Source organism: Eptatretus burgeri, chromosome 18, assembly GCF_056783735.1.
Source record: "Eptatretus burgeri isolate ZD-2024b chromosome 18, Ebu_testis_v1, whole genome shotgun sequence".
NCBI classification, from domain to species: Eukaryota; Metazoa; Chordata; class Myxini; order Myxiniformes; family Myxinidae; genus Eptatretus; species Eptatretus burgeri.
The window spans coordinates 31,885,744-31,912,085 of NC_140978.1; the positions used below are offsets into that span (position 1 = coordinate 31,885,744).

The following is a 26,342-nucleotide window of genomic DNA, read 5'->3' on the forward strand; positions in this document are numbered from 1 at the left end:
TATCAGTACGATACAAAACTTAAACTGTTTAGCCTGGCAGAGCTACGCGCGCTCTACCAAACTGCGTTCTAGTTTTTACATTGTAATTGGATCTCCGTGCATTTTTACGCTGTAATTTACCTCCACCTTAATTAGCGAGTACTAATAATTTAAAAAATTTAATTTTTGCAAAGCAAACCATTTCAAATTACATTGCAAGGGCAGAGTTGTCCTGACGCCCAGTGTCGTTGCTAGGCAACGTTTGTTTTGTCAACCAACGATATACTAGGGCAGGTGAACGATCAAAGCACACAGGTGGCACGGCAATCGTTCATCCTTGTAGGAAGTGTGATAACTTGGAGTAAGAACCCGAAGCACGGGTTCATAGAGAGACAACCCCTCGTTTAAAACGCACAATCGAGAGACAATACCGCATTGAAGCAACCGTGTCCCCCCCCCCCAACCCCCAATCCTTCCGTTTTGAGACCACGAGATCTAGTCGGAGTAATGGGGGACTCTTCCAAAGAGGGCATTTGTACAAAGAACGAGGCTGCACCGGAAAGTGAGGATGTGGACAATGAGGAGGACGAAGGCCAGAAAGCATCGCAACGTATGTCTGCAGACATATGTCTCAAGAACAATGAAGACGATGGAATGAAGGAAGGGGAGAGGAAGGGTGATGAGAGGGGGACGGGGGAGGATGATGACCTCTTGAATAGAATAGATCTTCGATCTAACAAGGTCACGTTCTCCGTATCTTTCGCCATCGCACTTTCCAGACGTAAGTTGCACCGGGAAAAGGGACTTGAGATCAGTGTTTGAGTGGAAATTAATATTTTGTCTATTTGTTATAATATAATAGGATTATATACCACATTGACTGTCCGAGTCCACCTTGACTGTGCTCACATGATCACAAAAGGGAAGAAGCGGAATCGAGACCGGTTTGTATATTTATATGGGAGACCTGTGGGATAGCCGGCTTAACAACAATACAGCCGCGCGGACAATAAGAGAACGGATGTTTGTCGTGTTCAAACAAGCTTGTTCATGTATTCACCGAAATGTATAGAAAAACAATCTCTCGTTAAACCAGAACGATACTCGGGAGAGGGCACACCTCCACCGGGCTAAACAGTTTACCTTTTGTATCCCATCATAGGTCGGATGTGCATGTGGACCTCGACCAAAATCGGATGTGCATGTGGACCTCGACCAAAATCGGATGTGCATGTGGACCTCGACTAATATCGGATGTGCATGTGGACCTCGACCAAAATCGGATGTGCATGTGGACCTCGACAAAAATCGGATGTGCATGTGGACCTCGACTAAAATCGGATGTGCATGTGGACCTCAACTAAAATCGGATGTGCATGTGGACCTCAACTAAAATCGGATGTGCATGTGGACCTCGACTAAAATCGGATGTGCATGTGGACCTCGACCAAAATCGGATGTGCATGTGGACATCGACCAAAATCGGATGTGCATGTGGACCTTGAGCAAAATCGGATGTGCATGTGGACCTCGACCAAAATCGGATGTGCATGTGGACCTCGACCAAAATCGGATGTGCATGTGGAACTCGACTAAAATCGGATGTGCATGTGGACCTCGACTAAAATCGGATGTGCATGTGGACCTTGACCAAAATCGGATGTGCATGTGGACCTCGACCAAAATCGGATGTGCATGTGGACCTCGACCAAAATCGGATGTGCATGTGGACATCGACCAAAATCGGATGTGCATGTGGACCTTGAGCAAAATCGGATGTGCATGTGGACCTCGACCAAAATCGGATGTGCATGTGGACATCGACCAAAATCGGATGTGCATGTGGACCTCGACTAATATCGGATGTGCATGTGGACCTCGACCAAAATCGGATGTGCATGTGGACCTCGACTAAAATCGGATGTGCATGTGGACCTCGACCAAAATCGGATGTGCATGTGGACCTCGACCAAAATCGGATGTGCATGTGGACCTCGACTAAAATCGGATGTGCATGTGGACCTCGACTAAAATCGGATGTGCATGTGGACCTCGACCAAAATCGGATGTGCATGTGGACCTCGACCAAGATCGGATGTGCATGTGGACCTCGACCAAAATCGGATGTGCATGTGGACCTCGACCAAAATCGGATGTGCATGTGGACATCGACCAAAATCGGATGTGCATGTGGACCTTGAGCAAAATCGGATGTGCATGTGGACCTCGACCAAAATCGGATGTGCATGTGGACCTCGACCAAAATCGGATGTGCATGTGGACCTCGACCAAAATCGGATGTGCATGTGGACCTCGACCAAAATCGGATGTGCATGTGGACCTCGACCAAAATCGGATGTGCATGTGGACCTCGACTAATATCGGATGTGCATGTGGACCTCGACCAAAATCGGATGTGCATGTGGACCTCGACAAAAATCGGATGTGCATGTGGACCTCGACTAAAATCGGATGTGCATGTGGACCTCAACTAAAATCGGATGTGCATGTGGACCTCGACTAAAATCGGATGTGCATGTGGACCTCGACTAAAATCGGATGTGCATGTGGACCTTGACCAAAATCGGATGTGCATGTGGACCTCGACTAAAATCGGATGTGCATGTGGACCTCGACCAAAATCGGATGTGCATGTGGACCTCGACTAAAATCGGATGTGCATGTGGACCTCGACCAAAATCGGATGTGCATGTGGACCTCGACTAAAATCGGATGTGCATGTGGACCTCGACCAAAATCGGATGTGCATGTGGACCTCGACCAAAATCGGATGTGCATGTGGACCTCGACCAAAATCGGATGTGCATGTGGACCTCGACTAATATCGGATGTGCATGTGGACCTCGACCAAAATCGGATGTGCATGTGGACCTCGACTAAAATCGGATGTGCATGTGGACCTCGACTAAAATCATATGTGCATGTGGACCTCGACTAAAATCGGATGTGCATGTGGACCTTGACCAAAATCGGATGTGCATGTGGACCTCGACCAAAATCGGATGTGCATGTGGAACTCGACTAAAATCGGATGTGCATGTGGACCTCGACTAAAATCGGATGTGCATGTGGACCTTGACCAAAATCGGATGTGCATGTGGACCTCAACTAAAATCGGATGTGCATGTGGACCTCGACCAAAATCGGATGTGCATGTGGACCTCGACCAAAATCGGATGTGCATGTGGACCTCGACCAAAATCGGATGTGCATGTGGACCTCGACTAAAATCGGATGTGCATGTGGACCTTGACCAAAATCGGATGTGCATGTGGACCTCGACCAAAATCGGATGTGCATGTGGAACTCGACTAAAATCGGATGTGCATGTGGACCTCGACTAAAATCGGATGTGCATGTGGACCTCGACCAAAATCGGATGTGCATGTGGACCTTGACCAAAATCGGATGTGCATGTGGACCTCGACCAAAATCGGATGTGCATGTGGACCTCGACCAAAATCGGATGTGCATGTGGACCTCGACCAAAATCGGATGTGCATGTGGACCTCGACTAATATCGGATGTGCATGTGGACCTCGACTAAAATCGGATGTGCATGTGGACCTCGACCAAAATCGGATGTGCATGTGGACCTTGACCAAAATCGGATGTGCATGTGGACCTTGACCAAAATCGGATGTGCATGTGGACCTCGACTAAAATCGGATGTGCATGTGGACCTCGACCAAAATCGGATGTGCATGTGGACCTCGACCAAAATCGGATGTGCATGTGGACCTTGACTAAAATCGGATGTGCATGTGGACCTCGACTAAAATCGGATGTGTATGTGGATCTCGACATGTGGACCTCGAGATGCATGTGCATCTCTGTGTGTGCTTGTAACTCTGTGTGTGTCTGTGTGCTTGTTTGTCTGTGTGTGCGTCTGTGTGTGCATGTGTGCGTCTGTGTGTGTGCGTCTGTGTGTGTGCGTCTGTGTGTGTGCATCTCTGTGTTTGCGTCTGTGTGTGTGCTTGTGTCTCTGTGTGTGCATCTGTGTGTGTGCATCGGTGTGTGCATCTCTGTGTGTGCATCTCTGTGTGTGCTTGTGACTCTGTGTGTCTCTGTGTGCTTGTTTGTCTGTGTGTGCGTCTCTGTGTGTGTCTGTGTGTGTGCGTCTGTGTGTGTGCGTGTGTGTGTGCATCTCTGTGTGTGCTTGTGACTCTGTGTGTGTCTGTGTGCTTGTTTGTCTGTGTGTGCGTCTCTGTGTGTGCATGTGTGTGTCTGTGTGTGTGCGTCTGTGTGTGTGCGTCTGTGTGTGTGCATCTCTGTGTGTGCGTCTGTGTGTGTGCTTGTGTCTGTGTCACCATTTTTCTCAGAGATGGCTAAACGGATCTTCGTAAAACTTTCAGGGATTCGTCAGTGAGTGCCATAGAGTGTTTTTGACAAAAACGAAATTAAAACATTTGAAAAAAAAATAATAAGAAATAAAAAAAACCTACTTTCTTTTGGATTTTTATAATTATTTATTTTAACTGCTGTATCGTGCCAAAGCCTTTTTGATTAATGAGAGTTATACTGAAGCACACATACATATGAATAAATCAGTGGTTGTTAACCTTTTTACCACCATGCCCCCTCTTGTAGTTGGTACTTTCCCCCCCCCCTCACATCTTCAACCAAATGATTAAAAATCCCTCCTGAATTAAAAGGAAAAACTTTTAAAATGTGTGTTTTTAGTCTTTTTATTGAACAAAATTCTGTGTAAGCAACACTCATACACACAGCATATTTAATGAGATACTTGACATTGCTTCTTAGCTACCAGATCTTGAATACGTGGTCCAATGCCAGAGAGAGGACAACACAAGTCCTCTTCAATGTTCAGCTTGTTTCTGTACTTGGTCTTGACAGCATCGAGCGTGGAAAATGAAGCTTCACAATGATACGTTGATCCAAACATTATAATTATCAGAATCCGAAGAGCTTGATGTGAGATCAAAGGGTAAACAGGAAGGTACGTGACCCAGAACGTCTTTAGATCCAGTCTTTTGAAGTCTTCTTCAGCCGAGGAGTTGAACTTTCACTCAAGAAGCTCCTTTTGCACTTCGTCTGAAATATCAGCGACTTCACATTGAAATGGGTTCCCAATGAATTTCCAGGCTTCGCGCTTCTCATCTATATCCGGAAAGTATCTGATGAATTCTGCTTTCAATTCAGTCAGATGAGTAATTATTTGTTTCGTTAACTCAGAATCAAGGTAACTATGAATGAGAGCAGAATCCAAGTTAGCAAAACTGGCTGTATTTCCATCCTCAATTCGACATTTCCAGAGGTTGAGTTTGGCCATGAAGGCTCGAATGATGTCTTGGTGCATGATTATTGATTATGTTGATGTTTTTCCCTTGGAGTTTGAGGTTGATGGCATTCAGCACTTCAAAGATGTCCACCAGGTAAGCTTGAGATAGCAAAAATCCTTCAGACTGGAACTTGTCATGGAGATCTGCTTTCTGCTGCGAATCTAGAAATGTTGCCACTTCTTGTCGTAGTTCATAAAGCCGTCCAAACATGTTTCCCTTCGAAAGCCATCGTACGTTTGTGTGGAAAAGCAAGGCTTGATGTTCAGAATCGATATCCACACACAGCTGTTTGAAGAGACGACTGTTTAAGGCTCCAGCTTTGATGAAGTTGACTACCTTGATAGCCAGGTTCATGAAATCTCTCATTTCAGCAGGTAGAGTTCTGGATGCTCAGACTTCACGATAAAGGATGCAATGCATACCTATAGCAGATGGACTTTTTTCTTTCACTCTTGTTGTGAAACCAGATTGCAAACCAAGCATGGCCGGAGCTCCATCAGTACACACCCCGACCAGCGAGTCCCACAAAAGTTGATTTTCCTGGAAGAAGTTTGATACCACTTGAAAAATATCTGTTGCTGTTGTATAACTTTGCATGGGATGGCAGAAGAGCATTTACTCTTTTACACTATTGCCTGACACAAAAAGAGCATTTATCAGTAGCCGAGAACACTGAGCAACATCAGTCGTTTCATCCAACTGGATGGTAAATACAGGAGAAGCTCTTACTTGGTCGAGAACTTGATCTTTGATGTCTTGAGACATTTCATCGATCCTTCCTTTGACGATATAATTTGACAGAGAGATTTGGGAAAGCTTGTTTGCACTATCCTTCCCCAGAACGAACTCTGCTGCATGCAGTACACTTGGTTTTATGAGAGTCTCTCCAATGTTATGGCTCTTTTTGCTCTTTGCAATCAACATGGCGATCTCATGGGAAGCCTCAACAACCTTTGAAGTCTGTTGCCAAAATGCTCCACTGCTGTCCATCTTAGCTTGCTTCAAGGACTGCCTTTTTGTTTCAAAGAATGCCTTGGGTTTGGCAGCTAGAGCAGGATACATTGTCTTCAAGTGGCGTTCCAAGCTTGTCGGCCGCATGACATCATTGATCAGAGTCTTGTGGCACATTACCCACTGGAGTACTTGTGTCACCCTTTTGGAGGGACACAAATCCAAATGGAATATATTCGTCAAAATACTTCCACTTTTTTTTGCACTCATTGCGAATGATTTAGTTTGAAATGGGTACTGTCAATCTGTGAAAAAATAAATTGTTAATATTAAAATTAAATAAATGATCAATTTTTAAATTGATTTTAATACAGACAAGACTGAAGACGACGATGGTTCACGAGCGGTAGTTGACGATGTAGATTGTTTCAGAAGTCAAGGATGAGACAATGTGATAATGCTTGACCAAGTTAGAAAAATGATCAACATCATGTGGTACGAGTGACGAGTTATTAGCTGCAAAATGTCGAAAACCTGGTTTCGTTCAACAACTTTCAAAATTTGACCTTTGCATAACCTTTAAAGGTCACAAAACAATGTTGTGGACATTAAAATAAGGAAACAAGATACGTGCTATAGGTTATCGGAGTTAGTTCGTCGAAGAAGGTCAAAAACCCGGTTCGATTCCCACAACTTTGAAAATTTGACCTTTGTGAAATTTAAAGGTCAAAGGTCAAGGATTATGACCTTTGTTGCAAAACTTCCTCTGGAACATTCCAGGAACAATATAACGTCATATAGGCTATATAGCATTTCGCACTCCTCGGATTATCCATACTTTGATGAAATCAGCGTAAAAACAAACTTGAAGGGGACGCCGCGGGCAAGGTGTTCGAGATAGAGAAAAATGTTTTCAATACTCTAGGTGGGGAATGACCTCAAGATTATGCATTAAAAATATTGTCATCCTCGCTCTCACAGTTTGGGCGGTCGTATGATTTTTATGTCAAAATTCGAAATTTTCTAAGTCCGTGACCTTGTGACCTTGACCTTGGGAAGAAAATGAAAAATCAAGCTCCGTGGGGCTATGCAGGTGCCATTGGGCTAACCAAGTACCGAAACCCCTGCCAGATTCGACAAACCCCCTCGGAGAAGATGCAAATTGAAATTGGCTACCCCCCAAAAACACAATTCGCAATTTTCTAAGTTCGTGACCTTGTGACGACCTAGGCAATGGAGAGGTCCATATCAACGGTTCTTTCTGACACATAACTAGGACATACCATGAACCTACCATACCAGTTTCATGCATCTCTGACTCATAGTCTCTGAGATATAACGAACTTCGTTTTTTTATTGTTTTCGACCTGGGTTCATTCAAAGTCTATCTTCTCCGACAGTTTTCATAGGATCAGGCTGGAAAATTTTGACAATATGGCTGAATGTACTGCCCACAGTGGCTCGTGGCCCGATTTTTTGATTTTCGAAAAAATTAATCTTTTACGATTTTTCAAAAATTTCAAAGTCCCGTTGTTAGGCAACGGTTCTCATTTGCACACAACTAGGTCATGGTATGAACCTACCAACCAAGTTTCATCGAAATCGCCATTGTATTTACTGAAATCGCCATTTTAAATACCGATAATAAGGGTAGAACAGATCTCAAAAAAAAAAAGTTGAATTTTTTTTTTGATTAGATCGACTACCCAACAGACAGACAGACAGACAGACAGACAGACAGACAGACAGACAGACAGACAGACAGACAGAGAGACACACACCAATAACGAATATAGTGGTCACATTTTTTTTGTGAAATTTATTTTCGTGAACCAAAAGTGGTCGGCCTCGTGGCGAATCGAAAACGAAAATTATTAAAGGCGATACTTTTTTTTTAATGTTCATCACGATATTATGCAAACACTTGTTAAGAAAATTCCAAAAATAATTAGAGAAATTCCTACTTTTTTCTCCAGGCTCGCGCCCCCTCTGGAAATTACTCACACCCCCCAGGTTAGGAGCCAATGAAATAAATACTAAACAATTACAAGTGCAAATAAACCTCTTCCGGAAGCGGTCAAAGTTAGCGGTAACTATTCGTCTTCTTCCTGAACAGCACCGTATTTTTAGATCAGGGTCAAACTTAATCCAGAAACATTAACCTCACATTCAAGACCATCCATTCAATGAATATCATCCAATTCCACTTCCAAAGTCTCTTCACCAATAATCTACAGGGTGTTTACAAAGTCCCGTTACCCTCTCCACAGAACCTGAAAAATGAACATGATGAACACACAAGAGGTATAAATATAAACTATGAATACACGAAACTTTTGTCGTCATAAAAACCAAAACATTAACAATGCATATATATATATATATATATATATATATATATATATATATATATATATATATATATATATATATATATATATATATATATATATATCACACAAGGGGAGATGAAGATTGGGGGGGCGTTAACGGGACTTTGTAACCACCCTGGAGGGTACAGTACATTTGTTTATGTGCGAAGTTGATTTTTCGATTTCTTGGTTTCGGGTCTCATGGTCACTTAACAGTGACAATTCCACGGGGCTTCTGCAAATCTCACAGGATTGTGAGTTGGACAGGCGACCATGACGGGTATCTTTAAAATCTCCCCATTGTGCCTAAGCCTTTGTCACTACGTGAAAGATAATATCAAATGATCCCCAATCTCATTCATTGGTGAGTGTAGGGAAGTGTTTTACGTCTCCACAAAAAATAGACTGTTAGGGTTATAAAAAAAAACGAAATCGGCATTCCAATTCATCCCAAAGGTGTCCGATGGGGTTGTGGTCAGGGCTCTGTGCAGGCCAGTCAAGTTCTTCCATACCGATCTCGACAAACCATTTCTGTATGGACCTCGCTTTGTGTACGGAGGCATTGTCATGCTGAAAGAGGAAAGGGCCTTCCCCAAACTGTTGCCACAAAAAGTTGGAAGCACAGAATCGTTTAGAATGTCATTGTGTGCTGTAGAGCGAAGATTTACCTTCACTGATCTAAGGGGCCTCTTCCAAACTATGAAAAACAGCTCCAGACCATTATTCCTCCTCTACCACACTTTACAGTTTGCACGATGCATTCGAACAGGTAGCATTCACTTGGCAACCGCCAAACCCAGATTCGTCCATCAGACTGCCAGATGGTGAAGCGTAATTCATCACTCCAGAGAACGTGTTTCCATTGCTCCAGAGTCCAATGTTGGTGAGCTTTACATCACTCCAGCCGACGCTTGGCATTGCCCATGGTGATCTTAAGCTTGTGTGCGGCTGCTCGGCCAAGGAAACCCATTTCATGAAGCTCTCGATGAATAGTGCTTGTGCTGACGTTGCTTCCAGAATCCGTTTGGAACTCGGTCGTGAGGGTTGCAACCGCCGACAGACTATTTTTCTGTGCTACGCACTTCAGCACTCGGCAGTCCCGTTCTTTGAGCTTGTGTGGCCTACCTCTTCATGGCTGAGCTGTTGTTGTCCTAGAAATTTCCACTTCACAATAACAGCACTTACATTTGACCAGGACAGCTCGAGCAGGGCAGAAATTTGACGAACTGATTTGTTGGAAAGGTGGCATCCCATGACGGTGCTACGTTGAAAATCATTGAGCTCTTCAGTCCGGCCCATTCTACTGCCAATGTTTGTCTATGGAGATCGAATAGCTGTGTGCTTGATTTTATACACCTGTCAGCAATGGGTGCGGCTGAAATAGTCGAATCCACGAATTAGAAGGGGTGTCCACGTACTTTTGGCCAAGTAGTGCAAGTCCCATGTGCTGTAGTAATTTGTCAGTTGTGTCCTGATCTTGTATCAGGGGATACAAAACATCAACTATTCAGCCTGGCAAAGATATGTACTCTACCGCGTACCGTTCTTCTTCTCTTTATTAGAGCTGGTAGGATGGCCTAGAGGTATACACATCCACCTCTAAGATGTCAAATCTAGGTTTGAATCCCGACTCGGTGATAAACTGTCATGCCAGTGTTTCACAGGCAGGGTGATTCATCAATGCGTCTGCCGCCCATCAGATGGACGTTAAACTGGTGTGCTGTCGACCGACATTAGTTGGTGTACGTCAAACATCCCACGCATCCTTCGTGAAGAGTAGGCAAGTTATCAGCAGCACAAGTTACAAATTCCTTTCCTAATGGAAAACCACCCAGTATAACCCTTGTCAAGAGACTGCTTCCATCAGTACCTGCGCTCTGTCACAAAAGTATGGTACATCAGAAATCAGAATTTATTATACATTAATGTACATGTCCGCTAGGTCTCTCCACCTACCAATGTTCACTTACTTGTCTTTGCGTAATGTACGGTAGAACGTAAACATCTGCACAACCACCCGGCAGTGTCACGGTCACTCCCAGACACTTCTATGGCTCATCAGGGGGATGTGGGGCATATTCTGGGAAACCATTGTTCAATCCATCTTGTTCCATGTTGCAAAGTACAAATAATTCCAGTTGCTCAGGAATGGCCACTCACTTGCATTTGCCCCGTTTTACTTATTCCAGGTATTGTTATGCTGTAAAAGTCCCTCCCTCTAAACATCAGGACCAGTATGGAGGTATCCCACAAGCAGGTCCATGTCCAATTGGCCAAATAAATGTATAAAAGAAACAACAACCAAGAGCAGCAAGATTGAAACTATTTTCATTTGTATTCATGAAAGTTTGTAAGATATTTCATCGTCACTTGGTCAACTTAAGTTTTCCTTTTATTGAAAACTGGCCCTCAGAAATAAATAATGTGACTAACACAACACATTATGCAATGTGGAAGTTTCCAAATGACCTTTCCTGTTTCCAAAGATTCCAAATAACCATGGAAACCCTTCACTGCATTCAGGAAAACAGGATATCCCTACCCCGATGGGACATTCGAAGGAAAGCGATGCCTATGGATCCCGGAACTTCATCTCCAGAGCCCTCCAGATGGAGTTGTTTCTGCTCCCAAAGCAAGCCCAACCGTTCAAATTTGATGTGACTGCGTCCGGTGGAACTGCGAAGATCAACGCAGGCAGCGACGTCAAGGTATGCTTCCAAAGGAAGTGTGTGTGTGGCACAAAGGAAAAGTGTATTATCGCAACTCATGGGGGATGAGTGAACCAAACAAAAAGAAACCATTGCTCTCATCACTTTCTGCAGGTCATAAAAACCTGGGACGATGGAAAGTGCACCTGGCTGGCCTGGACGCAGTCATGCACGATGGGGCTGGACCTGTTCAGCGTCACACTCCTTCCACAACACAAGTTCACAGTGCACCTGTGGGAAAGCAGACATCAGCCTTCCAAGCGTGAACACCTCGATAAAAAGAAATCGAAAGCCGCCAAGTCCTCCAACGAAGAAATCCTGGGTATGGGAAGTCTGGAAAAAAAATAAAGAAGATGTGCTGAATTGAATTAAAGTTTTTCATCATCACAGTGGAATGTATAAGCTACTGTAGTTGGTAAGGTACCTGTAGATAGTTCAGTATGCCTGCTGTTGGCTTAATGGTTCGGGTGTTGGGCTTGGGATCCTCGGATCCTGAGTTAAAAAATCTCACTCAGCTGTTGAATTAATACCAGGTGGGGTTGACTCTGCCTGTCATTCTTCCGAGGTCGGCAAAATGAGTGCCAGCTTGCTGGTATCCTGTGTCGGAGTGGTGACCCATCCAGGATTGTGACCAATAGCCAAGGAGACTGCTGACGCAGCACCAACGCTCTGCACAGATCATGGTACCAATGGATGGATGGTTGGTTCAGTGATGTTTCTCATGAGTCCACTTCTGATGGTCCTCACAGCTGCCAGTTTTCCTTATTCTTCCACAAATTGTTTAGGCCATACATAGAAGTTCCCTATTTCTGCATAAATACAGCATTAGGGGTCAGGAGATCGAAAACCAGTTTTTGTTGTTTTTGTGGTTTTGGTAAATTAAGAAGTATAAATCTGAATGAGAAATCGACACATGCATTGTGCTTCCCAACTTGAAAAGTCTCACTTCTGACATGACCTCTCATCCCCAGACATCCCCCCCCCCCCCATTCGTCGCGCTCAACCCTTTTCCATCCTGTGAACCGCTCCTGAAATTGACAAAAGATCTTTTCAATCCTCAACAAAACTGCACCATAAAACGTGGATCGATGTTGTATCATCCATTGGAAGACCTCTGTTGGCGGGGTCAAATGACAACATGCGAGAATGTCAGGGAACACGAACCATGTTTATTTGGACTTGTAGAGGAGTTCGGTTGCATTCGCAATTCTGCACAAGGTCACGAAAGCAGTCAAGTATCACGGTCCCTCTTGTTTTGTGGACACCCCAAGCTGGTCGATTCTACAGCCGGTCGATAAATCAGGGAAACGGACTTGAGCGGAGATGCCAAAGCATTCTGTTGTGACATACATTCCAGGATCCTCGGATCCTGAGTTCAAAAATCTCACTCAGCTGTTGAATTAATACCAGGTGGGGTTGACTCTGCCTGTCATCTGCCTCGTTTATATTAGGCAAGGATGTGCAGGCTGGGCGACCCAATTTAACATTATCAATGGAAGAATGGCGAGCTCCAAGATAAATACGAGGTCCCTAACACGGAGTTTGATGCAGGACGAGGCCACGAGACCCATCAAGGTCTGCGCTGTTATCACCTCCCTCTGGTTGTTTGTCCGTGCTCTATCCTTTTTAAATGCTGAGCATCATGCAAGGAAGCAGCAGCTACCATTTGTACCTCCACCACTGAAGGTGGATGTCAGTTGGGTTTTCACCACCGTCTGTCTGTTCGTCTGCGAGCATGATGTCTCAAAACGTTGTAGACGGATTATGACAAAACTTGGTGGATGAGTTGGTTAGGTGACAAGAACAAGCCGATTCGATTTTGGTTAGGGTCCAGATCCAGATCCGGCCTATCAGTGGGATCCAAATCATAAACTGTTCAGCATGGTGGAGGTTTGCGCTCTCCCAAGTGATGTTCTACTGTAGTTATTTTTGGAAGGACTCCATCGGGGTTCGAACCGCAAAACTCTCAGACTCAGAGCGGACGCTCGAACCATTACATATCCAAGGCTGCTTGAGATGAAACGTTCTCTGTTCCAACATCACTCGATGGAACTTTTAGGAGTCAGGTGCAAACTTACGTGATACGATGTAGCAGAACATCCTTCTGCACACCAGGACAACAGCTTGTGCTCAGATCCTATTCATGATGGAACTGAACCCAGATGAGGCAATTTAAAGGTGATGGCACTACACCTGCGCTGTCCTGCCATTCCCATCCAGGTTAAAGAACCTGAAAATATGAAATGACAAAGCTTTCCTCAACTTATAACCCCCAGGAAAGCAAAGAATGTGCAGATGTGACACGGGAATGGATGCAGCCTTACAAGTGATAGTTTACCTTGCTTATGATTACCTCGTGATATCGTTACCTACGAGCATATAACACAGATTGAAGTGTTCGGTGGCCTTCAGTCATTGGCTGTGCAGAGTTGGAGAAAGAGCTGGTGCAGAAATTGCAGTTGGCGTGGAAGCGTCTGGAGGTGCAAGCAACTTCTAAAAGGCATCAGTCACAGTTTGATGAAACTGAGCCACAGTTATGGAGACAAAGAGATACAGGTGCGGAAATCTAAGGTATTCCACAAAACTATCACACCCATCCAGACAATCAGTCAAGGGGTTAACTCGTTTGGTGTTCCGATCTTGGCTCATTATGTCGGAATCACAACTTCACATCCCATAATACTACGCTTATTCATCCATTGTCTACCAATGTTCTTGTAATTCATGTGAAAGTGCACTGATGTGCTCCAGATATCCTTGACCTGCCTTTATTTCATTTACAATCTCTACCAGCCTTAGGTGACTGTAGTCAATAAGTAAAGAGCTAAAGATGAAAAATAAATAAATATCTCATCGGCTACTTCAAAATGACAATGAAGTGAGACTCCAAAATGCTCTGTACGGAATGTGTCGACAACACGTTGAAGTTACTCTTTGAACTTTATGATGGGCTGCAGATGTACAGGAGAACCAGGATGGACACCGGCTTGGAGACCCTGTCAACCATGTCGATGGATCTGCGGAGCCTTTGGTACAAGGCAGGGGTGGATCCTTAAAAGCTGACAGGTGGATTTCCAGCAATCACGCAGTCAAAGTTTTACAAACTATAGCCATGAACAATATTGCCACATGAGTGCCAAAGTAAACAAACACAGCTATCCTGACCAAACTCTAGCTGACTGCTAATTATGCATGAAGGATGTGACGTGTAAAAAAGTATGAACGCCATTGGAAACAAGGTAAAATAAATAAATAATTAACACCTCGGTTACTTTCGACATCACCACCATAACGATCCACATTCTTCATATCGACCCTGCAGGAAGAACAGTCAACTGGAGTTATGCACCGAGGAGAGGCAGGCACTTGGATCCAGCACTGGTGGGACTGCAACCCCCCCACAACAACTCACAATCTGTAAACGACAAATGGGGGAAAAAGGATGAGAAATTGCATTCCCTTTCTTTTTTTCACCCCTCTTTCCTCACTTCAACTTTTAAAGCTCACAGAAGAGCGAAAAGGAAGATATTGGTATGTAGGCCCCAACGAATGGATAATATATGCCTGGTGTTGGCTTAATGGTCACGGTTGTGGGCTTGGGATCTTAGGATCCTGAGTTCAAATCCCACTCGGCTGTTTAATTAATACCAGGTGGGGTTGACTCTGCCTGTCATCCTTCCGAGATCAGAAAAATGAGTACCAGCTTGCTGATATCCTGTGTCGGAGTGGTGATCTGTCCAGGATTGTGCCCAATAGCCAAGGAGACTGCTTAGGCAGCACCAACGCTCCGCGCAGAGTATGGTCCCAAGGGAATGGATGGAATGGGTAATCCATATGCCACTGCCAGGTTAATATAATGTAAAAGATGGTGGGTAAGTATGAGGGTTTCATTGGTTTGTTGTGGGAGAATGTCAGATGAGCTCCAACAAACTGTAGCTCCAATGGCCGAGATTTATAGGAGTAATTTTAACGTTATTTGGACCCTCAGGCAAAGGAACGGCGAACGCGAGATGCCCAGGGTCAGAGAAACATCCTCAGAGCCAAAGGGATGAAGGACGGAGCCACGTCGTGGTGCACGCACCCATGGGTTGTCTTCTCGGTGGTCAGTATAACATCTGTGACCGTCCCAAGTTCACGGATCGCTGCCAAGCCTCATATAAAGTTATTGTATTCCATGAAAGGGGCAGATTTGTAAAGTTTGGATAATATTCGAATTTTTGTCGTTGTTACCTGATATGAAGATCCGGACACGAGAATTTTTTTTGAAAGGGATTCTTCACCATTGAGAGATCGGATCAAAAACTATGTGCAGCATGACATTTCAAAAAGTTGTGGACGAGTTATGACAAAACTAGGTGGATGAGTTGGGTAGGTGACAAGAACAAGCCTATTTGTAGAACATCTTCATTTGTTGGCTTTTATTTATTTATTTCAACAAGTTTGATCCGAGGCTCTTGGAGAATATAGATAAATCACACGCAGGACAAGGACCAGTGTGACCACTCCTTGGCTGTTTTCACAAGATCTTGGTGTCTTGGTTTTCTATTATCATCGCTTTTCCGAAACCTTGTGAATTCTTGGCTTTTTTCATTGGCTCAGCTTGGAATTTATGAAAATGAGGAGTGGTCACACTGACAAGGACATTATCGACGGTGTACGTTCACACAAATTACAAGGACTACAGTAGACAATGGGCAAATCAATAAAGTATATGGGATTTAGAGCTGGGCCACGTGCTCAGATAGGAACAACAATCAGGCCAACACAATAATTTGCATAAAATTTCTCATAAACAGCAGAATACTCACAAAACATGACAATTACATATCAAGGCACAGGCAATATGTTTGATGGTCAATTGTAAACAGATTTAACTTTTCATGTAACGATGATTTGATTCCTTCACAAACGTTAATACGCACACGTACGTTGTCCAAGGTGTGCAAGAGGTGATCGGTCGACTGGAGGAACCCTGTGAAGGTCTTCATGATATTCTGTGTCACATCGAGGCAGAAAGACCGATTATACCTGAAGATGTACGAAGAAAGTTAAATCCTCTGCTCATTCACATCATCAAAGCCAGAAATCTTCCCAACTGCCCGGTCGCCTTCAAGACGCTTCAGGTTTGATCGCACAACGGTATTTTTTATTTTCGTTAAATATCTTGTACATACGAATGGTGGTCCAGAATTTAGATCAGATTTTTACTTTTTTTGAATACAATGTCGAGGCTCGTATTTAGAGCTAAAAAGATCGGATCCAAAGGCAGATCTATAACTTACCGAGCCGATAACTGTTTCTCCCAAATTTGTCATTCACTGCGAATGAAACAACTTGTGTGATTATGAATTATCCACACATTGTTATTTTTTGTAAAAGGGAAGATATTGTAATCTGGTCTGTCTGTCGGTCCATCGCGCTATCTCCGAAGCAGTTGTGCAGAAATTCATCAAACTAGGTTGTTATGAACACCACATGGAACAAAAAGCAGTCATTTTTGGTCTTGCCAATGCCAGGGGTTGGGTCAAAAGGTCAACCATGAAAAAAAAATGCAATAATGAACACATTTTAAAACATTTTTCAATTAAACTTTGGAAGCGTAATCAACATTGGGGGGGGAGGGGACACATGAAATATTTAACGATTTGTTGGATTTGACCCCCGGTGAAAACAAAGTTTCACTCACAATTTGATATTGGGTCATTCCTGGTGGAATGTTTTGCCATGGTTCAACTTTGCTCGAGGTGGGAAGTGTGGGGATTTGCAAAGGTGCGCCATCGACTTTGCTCTGGTTTGTTTTAGTTTTCATGCAACGTTATTCACAAAAAAAAAAACATTTTTATTTTGAAAAATACCTTTGTCTTTCAGTAACAAAGCTTCATGTGTTAAGATTATGTAGATGCAACCAAAAACATATATATTATGTAAAATCTCGAAATGTGTGGAGTCCAACACCAAAGCGCCACTTCCAATCCGAAGGAGTCAGCCCGGCGACTCTCTCAAACAGACAAAGATTACACGGTCGTCATGAGTCAAACATCAAACAGAGCCACCTATCCAGATTTTGGGCTTATTTGCCTCTCAAGGAGATGCCTTTTTTATATAAAAACAGCGTAAAAAAAAAACATCAAAACATTTAAAAAGCTTGGGACTTGCACCTTGACCCCAAAGTCAAAGCGCACAGTCCAACAAGATTGTCCCGTTGGTATACACATGCCACTCAGCCCAAAGGCTGAAACAAATGGTTAAACAAACACACACATCCTAACCCCGAAGGGCCAGAATGCATGGTCATACAACTGGACCACTCCATAGGAGTGAGTCCCCATGACTTCAATGGCATGCCGTCCTGAATTTTCATCAGGACGGCATGCCGATAAGTATCTAACAAATGATGACCACATTTGTCGTTTAAGCATCAACCGTACCTCCTGGTTGTAATGGTGAGCATCCAAAATCTGGATAAGCGGCTCTGTATGATGTTCAACTGATGTTGACCATGTAATCTTTGTCTGTTTGACAGAGTCGACAGGCCAAGGCCTCCGGATTGGAGGTGACGATTTAGTATAAGACTTTGTGTCCATTGGAGATCGGGAGAGTGCTCGTCACGCTCCGCATCTTTTGATTTACCCACCGATCAGACAATGTGCCTTCTGGTTGAATGGTTTGTATTAGCGGGAACAATTGTCTGGGTGGCAGATGGATGGTTGTTCTTTGTGGATTATGTGGTTTTACCATGCGTGATAAAATCCGCATCCGATGCTCACCATTACAGCCAGGAGGTACGATTGGCACGTGCACCCGCACACACACACACACACACACACACACACACACACACACACACCCACAACTGATTTTGAACCAAAGAGGAAACGGTAGTGTTAGCTTCAGGAGCAGACATTAGTGATGTTAGAGCCCACATCAGTGAAAACCTTCAACCCCCCCCCCTCCCCGGTCCATCTCATGCCCCCTCCACCATCCATTTCATCAGCAGAGTGAAGCTCTACATTGTTTTTAATGGCCTCTCTAAAGACCCGATATTATTGTTTTCCAGGAGAAATGCCAGCCAGTTTATTGTGAGATCCAAGCCCCGGGATTCCACTTACATCGTACACGTGGTCATCGGCATGGCGAACACATACATTTTAACGATACCTGCATTTTCCTGCTGGGGACCATCTCCCATGCATCTCTTCTTCAGCTTCTTCAAGGCCCACCCCTGAAGATTTTTCTCCACGACCGTCAGACCAAGCCTCAAAGATTCCCGCAAGGCCTTGGGCACGTCGGCGATGAAGCAGTAGTGTATAGACCTAGTGGCGTGGCTCACCTTGACTTATCGGGTCTGTTGTCCGGACAACGGTGCATGCAACTCAATTTGCCCATCACAACTTATAAGCAGAGCCCCGACTTGGATAGCGGGACTCTGGAACCACACTTTCCACCAGGTCACTATGTCATGTCCGGTGCACATTTGAAGGTCAGTGTAAGCACATTGTTGTCACATAGTGCTCTGGCCTACCCGAACCCCTTGCTTAGCTGCCCATACCGCCGTGTGGTCTTCCTCGCCCAAGCCGCCAGCAAAACATGGGCTCCACTACATTCCACGGTGAGTAAAATATTTGTGTATTGTCTTATACTATCCTTTTCCTAAATGTAATATATCCACAAGCTTATCGTCGCTTTTCGACAAGCCGCAACTCTACGACGACGGAGGAAACACAAGTATGAAAATTGGCGACGCCATCGTTGCCAGATATATTAATGTAAGAGAGGGGAAACAAAGTGTGCTTCAGGACAAATGCTTGATAGATTCTTAGAGGATTGTTTCACAAGTCTTTCACAACAGAGAAAACATGATGACAGTGCACTTTGGCTCCAGTTTGCATTCCCGGAAAGCGCAACTTAAAGCGAATCCATTCTTCCCATAGGAAACCATGTATAAAGGTGAGTTATGTTCTTTGGGCCCAAACTCGGAAATATTTTCCATAATAAAAGACAATATAAGTTGATGATATACATGTGCATATTTAAATGTTATTTTAACACAACTTAGTGCAGTACAAACTAGAAGGGCACTCGGTGGAGCGCATACCTCCACGACGTAATGCCTGATCCACGAGAACATATCTGGCCAAACAACGTTTTGAGATATCGTGCTCGATAATCGTTTTTGAGCCCCATCTCTCAATGCTTTAAAAAAAAAATCATCAGATCCAGATCTGAATACAATACCAATACAATATCATGAATACAATACCAAGTTTCGTGCGAATTCGTGCACAAGTTTTTGAGATATCCTGCACACAAACAAACCAGACAGAAATGGGTGAAAACATAACCTCCTTCACCTTCGGTGACGGAGGTAATACCAAGTGCCTTCACCAGAGATGGTTGTGAAGCTTGCTTCTAGTGTGCTGGAGTTATGGGGGACGACATTATCCGCTGATGAAAATGTATGTGTCGACTTTTGCGGCTTCAATTCCTGCTTTGGTTCAACCTTGAATAATTTATCCAAAGACTGTTGGACCAACTTTCTTTACTCCCACTGATAAAGGCCTTTCTAACAGTTAATGGCATCAGCCACTAGCCGAGCAACTTGGGAATTGGGGTCTCTCGTCGGATTATCCTCGCCGAAAAGAGCCGCATTGCTTCGTCGATAATAATCTGAAAAGCTTCTGACATTCGCTTTGTAGTTGACATCTGCTGCGGTGGTGTTTCAACAGGAAGAACTTCTTCATCAGCTCTCTGTGGTTCTACTGTATGTACGTCCATTAAATCTCCATTTGACAAATCTTGCTCGACACGCGACTCAACTTGTCGCGAATCTTTGTTCCCCTACTTGATCAAGAAGTTGAAAGCAAAACTACATTAACCGGAGTGACATTACATGGGGTCTACCTGCACCAGTTTATTGTTTCACTGCATTTTCAGTTTTGGCATCCGGTGACGTCATCACCGACAAATACAATGTCGAGAAAGGAGTTTCTCATTGTTACAGATGATCAGATGTCTCTGGATAAATAAAAACTTTCGAACTACAGGTATTTGGGTTCCTCAAGAAAATATCAAAATACTTACTACAGGTATCACATTTGTTGTCGGCCCTTTTGATCATCCGCTGACAAAAGGGAGTCGTTGGATACTTTAAAAGGAATTATACCGCCATTTTAAGAGAGTGAAAGGAAGTGTGCCTGAAACACTTGATGCAGCTTACCTTTTCTTCCAGGCAGTGGAAATGAACAAGGCTGCTTTGGGATTGCATGGGAATGCCGATCTGGGCACCTATGACCAGGTGGAAAACGACAAAAACCTCGACATCCTCACGGGGTTCCACGTTTCGGACAAAGACAACCACATACTTGTGCTCGAAGGCCTTTACAACGGTGCCCTGCAGGAACTGTGCCACAACTTCCAACAGGCGTATGGCTTGAATTGTTTTTTCTGTTTTTTTTAACGTTGTACTCTTGTAAAAACAAAATTAACAAAATGTTTCCCCAGGAAAGAATGGATCTCTACCTTACAATTCACATTCTAGAGATGCCCGACCTTTTTGTGTCGAGTCGAGGCTGATGGAGGAGCGAGAGGATGGAATGGATCATGATGTAACAGAATAAAAGGAACAGTAGGAAGAGAGGGGGGTGGAAACACCAACAGCAGCGATGAGGGTCAAAATAGAGGAGGACTTGGAGAAACGAGGGATGTAGGGAAGAATGAGGGATAGTGAAGGACACAGAATAAGAAGTTGAGCAAACACAGAAGCACACTTCTTGACTGAGCACATTTTATTAACATCGACATCAGCAAACCTGAGCATTCAGAGGAGGTGCGATTCTTCATCACACATGGCCCGAGACCGTGGCTACCACATCCTCTACTGCCAGGGTTCCCTGCAGGGCAATACACAGTATGCATCAGCCGTTGATCCATGTTTGGTTCTTGACATGAAACAATGCCTTGGAACTGATGCCTTGAAAAAAAAACGTATTTGAGGTACATTTCTGGTTCGCCCTGAGGTCTTTCACCAATGTGTGCAATTTGAGGGTATTGAATGAACATAAACCCTAATACTCATCCTTTCTTCCCTAAACATCTCAGACAGGGATAAGTGAGCCACCACTGATGAAAAAGCCAGTTGTACCACTGCCAAAGCAACTACCACTAGCCTCGGTAGTCCTAACTGAGGTGGAAGCTTGGGCTCAAATATCTCAACAGCAGATGTACCCAAGTAGCCAAGCGAGAAAAATCCAACTGTAAAAGCAACACACACCAGGTTCTCATCTTCAATCAGAAAAGCCCACTAATGGGTCAAACCACTTGTTCCAAAGTCATCCTGATCCATCCAAACTGGAAATAAAATACGTACTTTGGGCAGCCACAAAGCACGTGGTCATAACCATGGCAAAATATGCAATGCACAGGATGCTACACAGGAAGCAAGTTTAGTACCAGACAAGTCAATGTCCTATTTTTCAGAACGTTTATCAGGGTCAGTTTAAATTCTGGAATGTTATTGTCAGATCTGCCTTTGTACATTTGGTTAAACAGAGGGATTGTGGGCAGCACTGCCTTCAATAGATAACATTTAATGGCCATTTGAAATTGCCTTGAGGGTACTAAGAGTGAACAAGCATGTGTGTGCTGTTGTCACATTTATATCAGGCAAGACGGGACAGACATTACCCCGTCTCTGAAGGTCATTTGCGAGCAGAGTTTTGACGGACAATCTGAAAGAGAGAATGTCAATTCTTCTGCAAGGAGCTCAGTTTCCCGATTGGAATCCAAATCCTGCATAGCTGGATCGGAAGTCACAACTTCTGACATTCAAATTTCAATATCGCTACCACAAGGCCACTGCCATACTCGTTTAAAATTGTGACCTGTCGGCGATTGACATACAAACAAACACGAAAGACGTTGTGCAGAGACGATATTTGCACAATACCTAAAAAAAAAGAAGAAAGGCCTCAAAAATAATTGGTGGTTGAATTCAAGGATCAAATTTTCAACTCCTCTTCAAATTTCAAGTCAATCGGATGTAAATTGAGGATTTTAGAAATCCCACCTAAGTTATTGACCTTTTGCCGATGTTGACCTCAAAAATAATTGGTCGTTGAAGTCAGTGACCTATATATGCAAATCCTGTTCAAAATTCAAGTGAATTGGATGAAAATTGAGGATTTTAGAAATCTCATCGTAGTTGTTGACATTTTGACCTCAAAATCCATAGACTTCGTGCTCATGACAAACTCCACCATATGGTGAAGTGAGGTGAATATCGGTTTCAAATTTTGACCTGTCGGCAATTGACATACAAAGAGACAAACAAACAGACCGACAGACAGAATCACAGACCAGACCAACCAACGTACTTGAAAAATCTTCGATTTTCGCAAGTAACAAACAGACCCAAATGCAATACCCCCTCCTCTGGCAAGGGTAACTAGAACGGCACTCAGAGAGCGCATAGTCTCGTCTCGCACGTTCATTCTGAAGAAAAATAACATTGTTAACTGAACACACTACTTTTATGGCCCAAATACCCATAATCATCCACCCTACTATGTCACATGTTGTCATGGGTTCCGAACGTCATAAATTTAATTCTTCACTTACATCGAGTCATAGATCAGAGGAATGAAGTTTCAGATTTTTCGGATAAATATTTCAGTTCAACCAATTATGGCTAAAATACCACTTTTTTGTATACATTGTCGATGCTCGTATGAGAGATAAGGCATAACGCAGAGCAAGGGGGGCATGAGACAAGAGGGGCAGGAGAGGGAAGGACAAAATAGTGGGGAACAGAGACATTAGGAGATCTGTGGAAGGGAGAGGGTTGGGGCGTGGAACATGGGGAATAGAAGATGGACATTACAGGGACTTTCAGGAAGGAAAGCAGGGAATTTGAAGGAGGTGGGTTTCGGTGGATTATCGGGGGTAGAAAAGATCGAGGTTTTGGACGGGGAAAGATAAGAGGTGGTGGTGAACAGCAGTTTTGAAGGCCTGGAGGGAAGAATGGGGTTGAACAGAGTGAGGGAGTTTATTCCAAAGGCGGGAAAAAGAGGAATGAAAGAGTGAAGGTGAGCAGTGATTCATGATTTTGGTAGTTTTCCAGAAGGGGGTTGTTGGCGGACCTTGAGCGCCCAGCGGAAATAGGGTGGGGGCCATATCACAGACAGAGCAGGGTGGAGGGGGGCGGGGGAGACGGGAGAGGAGACAGAAAGACCACCAACCTGCCTGTGGTGAGAGGGTGAGAGGCCCAAAGACTCAGCCTCATTGCTGGAGATGCCAATTATCCGAAATGCCTTAGTTTCCACAGTGTGAAGCCAGCCCAGAGGTGAGAGCAGTACTCCATTAGGCTGCGGACGAAAGCTTTGTCTGTGGTCAGGAGCTCAGGTGGGCCAAGGAAGGACTTTGTATGATGGAGGATTCCCAGTCAGCGACTGGATTTGGAGTCCAGCTTGGAAATGTGGCTTTCCCAGGAAAGGTCATGGCAGATAGTGAGACCCAGAAGCTTGAATGAAAGGACTTCTTCAAGAGGAATGTTGAGAAAGTATATGGAGGGAGGGGGGGGTTCTAAATGGTCCTTTTGGAGAGACATAGTGAGAGTGGGAGATTTGTCCGGATTGAAAGACATGTTCCACGTGTTGGACTAGTTTGTGATTTTACCCAGATCTGCAGAGAGCGAAGAAGCTGCTGCTTGCCGGTCTGAGGGATGACAGATGGTACAGCAGAGGGTGGGAGTCATCAGAAAAGAGATAAAGAGGATTTTCCAGAGAGTCGGAGAGATCATTGATGAAAAGCAGAAAAAGAACAGGACCCAGAACGCTACCTTGAGGAACTCCAGCTTGGACAGGAAGAGGGGATGAAAGAACTCCATTTAGGGCCACACGGTGACTGCGGCAGGAGAGGAAGTCTGCGAGCCATGAGTGGAGATGGCCTTGGTCATCATCTTCACCGATTGTCATCATTATCACCCTGTATACCACATAGGGAGTTGATGACATGCAGTTTCAATTCCTTTCATTGGGCAGTTTCTTGGGGAAAATGTCAAATTTTTCCCCTTTAATCCAATATTGCTGCCATACCATGTGACCTATGATGTCATAAATTTAGTCACTCATGACAGGTCATCGATCACATTTATGTAATTTCAGATATTTCGGAGAAAATTTCAATTCGACCAATTATGTCTGAAATACCAGTTCACCAATGATGTCATCGTTATCACTCTAAATTCCCAAATGGGGGAATTGATGACATATGCAAAGTTTTAATTTTTTTCAAAAAGTACTTTTGGAGAAAATGATGTCCAAATTGTATCCTTCAATTCAATATGGCTGCCATATCATGTGACCTATTATAACACCAGAGTTAGCAATAAAATATTCTCCCTGTAAAATCCCTCCTCCGTTTAACATTTCGCATTGATTGGACACACAGTTGCAGAGAAAAACATTTTTGAAGCGAAAATATAGATGCGGACACGGACACACACACACACACACACACACACACACACACACACACACACACACACACACACACACACACACACACACACACACACACACACACACACACCGGAATTTAAATAGTCTTGCATCCCCTTTGTGGCGAGACTAAATACATTAACATTAACAAAACTTGATGAACTAGAACACCACTTAGTCGAGTGCATACTTCTGCCAGGCTGAACAGTTTATGTTTTGTATCGCACTGATATTCCGGATCTGTATCGGGACGTTAACCAGAATCTAATCGGCTTGTTCTTGACACCTGCCAAACTCATCCACAAAACTTGGTGGACAGGTTGGGTGTTTGACAAGGATGAATCGTTTCGGCTTTGGTGAAGATCTGGATCCGACCTATCAGTGGGAAAGAAAATGTAAGCTGTTTAGCCTGATGGAGGTATCCGCTCTCCCGTGTGCCATTTTAATTTACATAATGTGTACATCAAAAGTTATGAAAGTTCAAAGTTGCACAATGACCTTATGGACAACCTGTCTATCTGATATATTTATTCTTCAAAGAAAATCCAGAGCCAACAACCAATTTTACAACAGCAAGTTATTCTGTGGCATCTTGCTTACAACGGATCTGCTTGTGTGTCTGTAGTGAAGACTGCTCAATACTCTCCAACTGGAAACTGGCATTTGACCATAGACTCTACAGCAAACTGCATCTGGACTTCAGACCATTGCATCTCCTCACTCCGCTTCGCCACTTGCTCACTAGACCTTCACTTTACATCAGAAGCAGCAACGTGCCATCTCTGGTCCGCCAGGCGCTCTCCAGGCAAGTCCACAAATCTCAGCATCATTGCCTCAGAGGTCCCAAAGCATCCATCGTTCAGTCAATAATGCCAGGCAATGACTGCGTACTGCAACAATGAGCAATACCCTCGCAGCTACACTGTGTTACTAAAAGTATTGGGACAGGAAACTCAAACTTGGAAATAATCCTCCAAACCTGCACAGGTGTATTTTTCAGCACAAGTCACAATGCCATGTTCTTAAAGGTGTTCTTATTGTGCTGTATCAGATAATGCTGCGCTGCAGGGTTGAGGGCCCTCGCTAACTCCACAGTCACATTTGCTCTACGGCTAGGATACGGCGGCCGTACCCCACCTGAATTGACAGAAACGTGCGGCGGCCGCAGAGTTTCTGAGGTGGCCTCAAGGTGGCCCCAGGGCGTATGGCTATCTTTTACAGGCCGTAGGGGTCTCCGTGGAATTATAGCGCGGAGTTATAACTTTTTTCATTTCTAGGTTGGCCGTAGCAATTCGACAAGCCGAAGCCATGACGTACATGTGTTCCACGTCGACCGTACGGTGGGCTTGTGTTATCCGTGCGGCTGCCGTAGGCTCTTATCAATGAAAAATGAATTTTGCCAACCCCCAAAAAATTACAAAAATAAATAAATAAATTACGTTCGCCTTAGGGCCCCTCTGATGTCGCCTTGCGGGCGCCTTGAGGCTACCTTGAAAATTCTATGGCAGCCGC

At 44.1% G+C, this 26,342-nt stretch overlaps 1 protein-coding gene across 1 annotated transcript; it reads left to right on the forward strand.

Moving 5' to 3' along the window:
- Positions 1 to 305: 305 nt before the first annotated feature.
- CFAP92 (cilia and flagella associated protein 92 (putative)) lies at positions 306 to 25,917 on the forward strand. Its single transcript, XM_085863744.1, has 12 exons — positions 306 to 760; positions 11,150 to 11,334; positions 11,449 to 11,656; positions 13,747 to 13,890; positions 14,292 to 14,400; positions 14,657 to 14,715; positions 15,323 to 15,436; positions 16,273 to 16,457; positions 18,392 to 18,943; positions 20,564 to 20,757; positions 25,456 to 25,635; positions 25,818 to 25,917. The coding sequence occupies exons 1-12, from the start codon at positions 487 to 489 to the stop codon at positions 25,915 to 25,917; spliced, it is 2,304 nt and encodes a 767-aa protein (XP_085719870.1). The 5' UTR covers positions 306 to 486.
- The last annotated feature ends 425 nt before the right edge of the window (positions 25,918 to 26,342 follow it).

Coding starts and splice junctions, on each gene's coding strand:
- CFAP92 (XM_085863744.1), top strand. CDS start 487: ATGGGGGACTCTTCCAAAGAGGGCATTTGTACAAAGAACGAGGCTGCA. Junction 13,891..14,291: donor ATGGAGACAAAGAGATACAG/GTGCGGAAATCT, acceptor GATGGGCTGCAG/ATGTACAGGAGAACCAGGAT. Junction 15,437..16,272: donor CATGGGTTGTCTTCTCGGTG/GTCAGTATAACA, acceptor ACGTTGTCCAAG/GTGTGCAAGAGGTGATCGGT.